Consider the following 7,593-nt stretch of genomic DNA (forward strand, 5'->3'; position numbering starts at 1 on the left):
CAAGCAGGGTGCGAGAAGGCCATTTATAAATGGCCACCCGACCCTGCAGTGCCACCGTCAGGCCGTTTATATTCAACAGCCGGTCTGGAAGTGGTTAATGTTTTTTTTTTCTGCGAGTCCACCCACCCTTAACACCCGGGTTACATCGAGTGCGATTTGGCATGCGATTTTCATGCCAGGCGACTTGCAAATCGTATGCCAAGTTGCCCCCTATTGTCTGCTATTAGAGCGGTCATATCAGTGCCGCACCGATTTCTAAAGCAGTGCATGAACTACTTTTGTTGCGATTTGCATAGATATCTGTGTCAGATGTCTTTCAAATCGCAATGAAATCGGCAGGTCATCCGATTTTGAAATTGTGCAACTTCACTGTAAGTTGCACGATTTCAAAATCGACTTTGATGTGACTGGGGTGTAAAATCCTTTTCTTGAGTGTTGCATTTGTTTCATTGTTTGAACAATTATAACCAATTTGAGGAAGTGGTTGGTTTTGATGGTTCTGGTCCGAAAGAATGATTTACAATATTGTTCCAAGACAAGTCAACACACATTTATATTCGGAATGATTTTTATTAAGATAGTGACATTTGTTAACACAATTTAACACACATTAATGCAAACTAACATTGCTGACTTTAGCAGAGCTGCTGTGATTTCTGACTATCAGGTCAATAATTAATTCTATATGTTGCCTATAGATCCTTTGTAACATGTACACTAAGATGAGTGTTGTTGGCTCCAATCATCTACTCCCCTTTGCGTGTTACAATGAATATAACACCGCTATAATCAATGAGATCGCTGACATTGCGTCTCCTCTGCACGGCACAGTAATCAATGACTAAACCCAACTTACCGAGGGCATTCTTCACAAAGTCCTCATTATATTTAAAAAAATGCATCCGTTCCTGTCCAACAACCATGTAACTTGTATCTAATAGCCCAATAAGTAATAGGTGGCCTCCAGGTTTTAGCAGTTGTATGATCTTCTTCAGATTCCTCATGTAATCATCTTCAGTTTTACTGGTGATTTCCAGTATCCACGCACTGACAATGCAATCAGCAAGTGGTAATATCACCGGGGAGGTTATATTTTCCTGTTCAAAATTACATTTCAAAATCTGCGTAATGGACGACTTTAGGCGCATTTCTTTCTCCTGAAGTTGATCTCTGAAAAGAAAAAATATAATATGAACATTACAGGAAAGTTTCCAAAATGCCATGAAGAACTTATTTCTGAAGCATGATAAACAATTCTGCCAAAATTTAGTTAGACTATAATTTGGCAAACTAAAAAAAAAAAGTCAAACCAGGATTTTGAACTTGAATTGCATTGACGTCAATAGGAGATATTTTATGTTTACATTAGGTCCTTTGGGGGGTCACTAAGCAAACTACTGACACTGAAATGGCATGTTTGTGTTTGCTTCTTGTTTCTTGAACTGGTAAGGCAATGGGGTTGATTTACTAAATAGGCTGTTGACTTGGAAAGTGAAGTTGCAAAGTGATTGGTGATTGGATAATGGAAGTCAGCCGAGCTTCACCTCATTCACTAAGCCCTAGGGAAAATTCCCTTGCAAAGCGCAACTTCCCTTGCAATGTCTACATGACTTTAGGAAATCAAACAACACCAGTAGAAGGCAAAAAGGCAATTCAAATGTGCATGGATTGTAATGCTATTTGATATTTCTTAACTGTTATGGTTGAGCTGGATGGACTTTTATCTTTTTTCAGCCAGACTAACTATGTAATTATGTAACTATATATGTCAGAGTACAATATATCCAGACACAGTAAATGGCTTTCGCTGTCCTATATCACACATAGTTTGTTTCCGCATGGAGCGATACCTCTTGCCGGCGTTACCCGGCTCTGTACACATTCCGAGACCCGACATGTGCAGCTCTCCTTCGTTTGCAGCCAAGATGGCTGACAGCATGGGGACAGGTATGACAGCAGCACAACCTCACACAGACAGGGGCTCAGGAAGTTACGGGCCCAACGGACGAATACACCAAAATCGCACAGGAAGTGGCAGCACTCCTGTCCCCCACCATAACTCTGGCTGTGGATTGTGCAGTTTTAGTGGGCATTGAACAAATTCGGAGGGAGCTAGGCGAACAAGCGAAACGCCTCTCTGACACCGAACACAGAATTTCAGATTTGGAGGATGATATACATTCCATTACTTCAGACACGCAGCAATGCCCACCTGCAAAAATCTATACTAGGCAAATTGGATGATCTGGAAAATCGATCCCGCAGGAGCAATCTTCGCATTGTGGGCCTACCCGAATCTGTCAATTCAGCCAGCTTAATGGATCTGTGCTCTAAACGTATCCCTGCGGCCTTAGGCCTTACAGTACCATGCATAGTTGAAAGCAGGGGCGGACTGACAACTCATGGGGCCCCCGGGCAATAGGGGATCATGGGGCCCCTGTGTCCTTGCCCAAACTCAAAAAAGCCTATGAAAAAGGTACCAGGGGCATCTCATGGGGCCTCCTACTGACCCCGGGCCCTCGAGCAGTGCCCGAGTTTCCAAATGGTCAGTCCGCCCCTGGTAACATTGTTTTATGAGGTATTTATTAAAGAGGTATCACGCAAAAGAAAATCTTTTCAGTCCATTTGTGCATCGCTCCACCAAAAGGGCCTGAAATTCACTTCGGCATATCCCGCTACCTTACGCCTAACTGCCCCTTCCGGAGAGACCAAGACTTTCTGTCAGGAATGGACTCGCCAATAGTGGTGGGACTCACCTGCCTTGTGGGTTGCAGTACCAGGACTGGCCAGCGGGTGCTCTCAACAACCAGAGGCTCACTCCGGCAATTAGCCACCACCTGGGGCTGATTGCAGGTGGTGTATTTAAGGGATGCCAGACCTGCAGTCAGTGCCTTGTTGTACTGTTTGCTTGGCCCTGGTTTCCTGATCCTGTTACTTCTGTCCTGACTCTGCTTGAACTCTGCCTGTACTGACCTCGGCTAGTCCTGACCACTCTCCCGCCTGCTCCTGGTACTCCGTTTGCCCGTTTGCTACCGACCCGGCCTGTCTGACTACTCTTGCATTGTATGTTTGTTATCTGTTGGAGGTTTGGTTCAGTTTGTTTGCACTGTGTTTATGTTTAGTTTTGCACTGCGTTTGTATTGTTAGTCTAATAAATTATATTATTTACTATATCTGAAGCCTGCGTTTCCCTGTGTCAGTCCACACACTTCTGGTCATACCCGCATCCCTGACACTATCACTCAACCAGATGAAGCACTTCAATACATCCATTCTTATTTGGAAGACATCACTGACCCGCTGCACCTCCCCAAAGAAATCCATGATAAAAGTCCTAGGGAACAACGCAGTCCTTGCAAAGATCCCCCCAAGAGGCAAAGAATCAATCACCTCGCAAGAAAAACCACTGCTTCGCCCTCCTTGAGTATGACAAGATGGCAATCACCGCTTCATCTATGGAGATAATAACATCTCATTTTCTTTTCTGCAACCTAAAATTCAAAAGTTAAAACCTGAGAAGTCATTAAGGGACAAGTCACCTCGTTCCTTCTAACTCAGCTGCGACTGATGTTGTATGATCCCAATCATATGCTCCAGTACAGCCATGTAGCCATCTGGTCAGTTCCATGATACATTTCTCTTGGAATTTTAATATGACTATATTTTTGAAGCAGTTGGAGGCGGAATAAAGATGATGAATGAAGGAACCAAGGCTGATGTCAATCAAAAACGTCCCGTTTACTCGACCTGCAAGGATATCACAGATTCAGATGTTATTTTATCCCAAACCAAATTTCCCTGCCAAAGAAAGAAATTTCACCTTTTCACTAAAATTAGCATCTAATGGCATCCAATGGCACAGCTAGATGAATAAAGCTTTAAGAATATTGTTCCCCAACAATATGTGAAAGGATTCATTAAAACACCCAGCCACCATTATTATATATCACATGATCATCCATATATAAAAGTGCCAGATGGCAAGGAGCTGAGAGGGAGTGCAGGTGAGGTCAGGGGGCCACTTTGCTCTACATTTTTTCAGATCATTTAACCATTTCAATACCGGGCACTTTTACCCCTTCCTGCCCAGGCCAGTTTTCAGGTTTCAGCGCTCTCACACTTTGAATGACAATTGCGCGGTCATACAACATTGTACCCAAACTAAAATTTTATCATTTTCTTCACACAACTAGAGCTTTCTTTTGGGGGTATTTAATCACCGCTGGGATTTTTATTTTTTGCTAAATTAACAAAAAAAAATTGAAAAAAAACACGTTTTTCTTTGTTTCTGTTATAAAAGTTTGCAAATAAATAATTGTTCTTCATAAATTTAGGCCGAGATGTATTCTGCTACATGTCTTTGGTGCAAATAACCCAAATTAGGATGTATTATTTAGTTTGTAGGAAAGTTATAGAGTTCACAAACTATGGGATAGATCTGAATATTGATCAATCCTGAAGTACTGACAGACAATCTAATTTCTTGAGGTCCAAGAATGTCAGAATAGTACAGATATCCCCCAAATGACCCCTTTTTGCAAAGTAGACAGTCCGACGTACTTCATAAGAGGCATGGCGAGTTTTTTGAAGATGTATTTTTTTGTCATAATTTTTCGGAAAATTAAAAAATTAATAAAATTATTTTCACTATTTTTTTTTACATACTGTCACCAGTGCAGTACGGTGTCATCATATAACTGGCATGGCGGTGATCAGGGACACTGACAGTATGAAAAAAAATATATATAATTTTTTTTTATTATTATTAATTTAAAATTTTTATTATATATATTTTTTTTTTTAAGATTTTTTTTTTCATATAGTACAGTGTTACCATAGTAACATTGTACTACTTTGGGGAAGTGATCAGTATTTTTTTTTTTTTTTACACAATTTGCTTATAGCAAAGAATTACTTTGCTATAAGCAAGCATTTACCTGAATGACCGATTCATTCAGGGTTTTTTTTTTGTGCTTAGCTGTGATTTGGCCACAGCTAATTACATGACATGTGCATGTGATTAGCTGTGACCATTCACAGCTAGACACTAGTATACAATGGATGGCATGAATGAAGCCGTCCATTGTATACAACTGTCATGTGACCTGCTGTGATTGGTCACAGCAGGTCACATGGTACCGGCAACGAGAGCCGGTACTCAGATCTGTCATGGGCCGTGTCCGAGGTACACGGCCGGTGACAGATGGCGCCGCTGCGCGGCTCTGCAAGCGCAAAAAATGTGCATGCCCGGGAGGACGCCATTTGACGTCCACCCCGGAAATCTACAGCTTTTTTTCGGCCGCCAAATGGCTATTGGCTGGGCGTCTTTTGCTTAAAGATAGATAATGGTTGTGAATTGATTTTTACAAGCAAATACATAAAAAGTAATAGTATAATGACAAAGAGTGACGCACTCAGCAAATGAGTCATAAGCAATCAAATATTTGTTATGAGTTCATCATGATCTGGTACCAGTTTATGAATTCATCTTTTAAATTAATTTTCTTTTGATCGGGCTGCCACTGCTGACCTCTCCATCTCAGGCTGGGGCTCTCCATCCCATCGTTGTGTCATTGGCTAAAGTAAATGACACAAAGACCTAATTTTGAAGTTGTCATTTGCCTCTCATCGAGTTGGCACTCAAGACAGAATTTCACAATAAAATGTTATTAAAAGCCAACTGAAGACGTTTTTCAAAATTATTTAAAAATCTAAAACCTTATCCTGGACTTCCTTACACCAAGAACATTAGTTACCCAAAAGTAATTTTCATTCAATCAATCATACAACTTCAGATGGCCATTGGGTGCTCCAGAGGAAGCCGAAACAGTTATTTTATTGTGTTGATCTTTGTTGTTTAATTACAAACTATTTTATGTACGGTACATCAATGACATTAAAATTTCAATCAAATCCATTTAAACTGCAGGTTGTAACACAACAAAATGTGGAAAAGCCCCAAAGTGGGATGAATAATTTTTTTTTCAAAGAAACAGCATGATTTTTGAGCAAGAAATAAAGCATTCTCCCTCTATCAGTAATAGGAAGGTGTGAGCTATGGGGACTCCCACTCCTGACTGACTCCAGGTAATTCCACTACCAAACTCAAGTAGGAGGTTTTACTTATGTCAGTGATACTCTTAGATTTTTAAAAAAATCAGAAATGGGTATTTTTTTGGTAAATATATCAATATATACTGTACATACCGTTGCTGAGATGATAGTGAAGATTCGACATTGGAAATTTTAAAGAATCATCTGCAAAAACCATGTCCTTTTTATTACAGAAATATAAATCCAGATGATTTCTGGAATCCATTCCATCTTCATGATAGAGTTTATGTGTTTTGGAATCCATTGCCCTGCAATGCTGAAGAAGCCGCACTTCACCTCTTTGACTTCTGCTTTCAACAAAAGGTTACAAATGTTGGAGCTCAATTTATATTCAGTCGAAATCAGGTTGATACATTTTAATTTAATATAATCTTAAATATATTTACAAAGAAGCCATGAGGATACAGCTGACTGAGCTATGAGTGTCATATGAGTTTGCATATGTTAAATAGTGGAGGAGGAAAGGAGAGGAAAGGAGAGGAAAGGAGACTAGAGAAAAGGAGAGGATTCTCATCAGTGCCTCTAAAGACCTGGAAGAAGAAAAAAAAATAAAATACATAGGTACACAAATTAAGCATTCATTTTGAGTCAGGTCACCAGGGGCGGACTGACAACTCATGGGGCCCCTGGGCAATAGGGGATCATGGGGCCCCTGTGTCCTTGCCCAAACTCAAAAAAGCCTATGAAAAAGGTACCAGGGGCATCTCATGGGGCCCCCTACTGACCCCCGGCTCTCGGGTAGTGCCCGAGTTTCCAAATGGTCAGTCCGCCCCTGCAGGTCACTTAAAAGTGTTACTAAACCCGGACCCTGCATTTACTATATCTGGTCTCCCCGGACCCTGCATTCACTATATCTGGTCTCCCCAGACCCTGCATTCACTATATCTGGTCTCCCCGGACCCTGCATTCACTATATCTGGTCTCCCCGGACCCTGCATTCACTATATCTGGTCTCCCCGGACCCTGCATTCACTATATCAGATCTCCCCGGGCCCTGCATTCACTATATCTGATCTCCCCAGACCCTGCATTCACTATATCTGGTCTCCCCGGACCCTGCATTCACTATATCTGCTCTCCCCGGACCCTGCATTCACTATATCTGCTCTCCCCGGACCCTGAATTCACTATATCTGGTCTCCCCGGACCCTGCATTCACTATATCTGGTCTCCCCAGACCCTGCATTCACTATATCTGGTCTCCCACAGTACACAGAACATGGAAGTGCAATTAGTTTAGTAAATATAAAGTGCTAAAAACCTTTTCAGATCAGCAGAATATAGCAGTGTTCTGACTTCTATCAGTGTCCAGAGGAGCACATTAAAGCTTGTAGGAGGAGTTTTCATTCTGCTCCAGGGGGATGCAGAACCCCTGATCTCTGTTTGGACAGTGCTGATTGGCCCTGTGCTGATCACATGCACGCTCCCAAAACAAGGAAAAAAAACCTCTCTAGCAATACACACCAAACTGAGTATGTG

At 41.5% G+C, this 7,593-nt stretch overlaps 1 protein-coding gene across 1 annotated transcript; it reads right to left on the reverse strand.

Moving 5' to 3' along the window:
• Nucleotides 1-550: 550 nt before the first annotated feature.
• Nucleotides 551-6,420, reverse strand: LOC149440600 (indolethylamine N-methyltransferase-like). The gene is made up of 3 exons (XM_089658391.1): nt 6,208-6,420; nt 3,540-3,747; nt 551-1,170 (listed from the first exon to the last, which is right to left on the reverse strand). The coding sequence occupies exons 1-3, from the start codon at nt 6,356-6,358 to the stop codon at nt 747-749; spliced, it is 783 nt and encodes a 260-aa protein (XP_089514517.1). The 5' UTR covers nt 6,359-6,420; the 3' UTR covers nt 551-746.
• Between the last annotated feature and the right edge of the window lie 1,173 nt (nt 6,421-7,593).

Source organism: Staurois parvus, unplaced genomic scaffold (assembly GCF_062004578.1).
Source record: "Staurois parvus isolate SC_StPar_1 unplaced genomic scaffold, SC_StPar_1.0 ptg001066l, whole genome shotgun sequence".
Lineage (NCBI taxonomy): Eukaryota > Metazoa > Chordata > Amphibia > Anura > Ranidae > Staurois > Staurois parvus.

What these genes read in the sequence shown, in the direction of transcription:
- LOC149440600 (XM_089658391.1), bottom strand. Translation starts at nt 6,358, where the DNA reads ATGGATTCCAAAACACATAAACTCTATCATGAAGATGGAATGGATTCC. An exon ending in TCACTATCATCTCAGCAACG is followed by an intron (nt 3,748 to 6,207) that starts GTATGTACAGTA and finishes ATATCCTTGCAG; the next exon opens with GTCGAGTAAACGGGACGTTT. An exon ending in GCTGAGTTAGAAGGAACGAG is followed by an intron (nt 1,171 to 3,539) that starts GTGACTTGTCCC and finishes TTTTCTTTTCAG; the next exon opens with AGATCAACTTCAGGAGAAAG.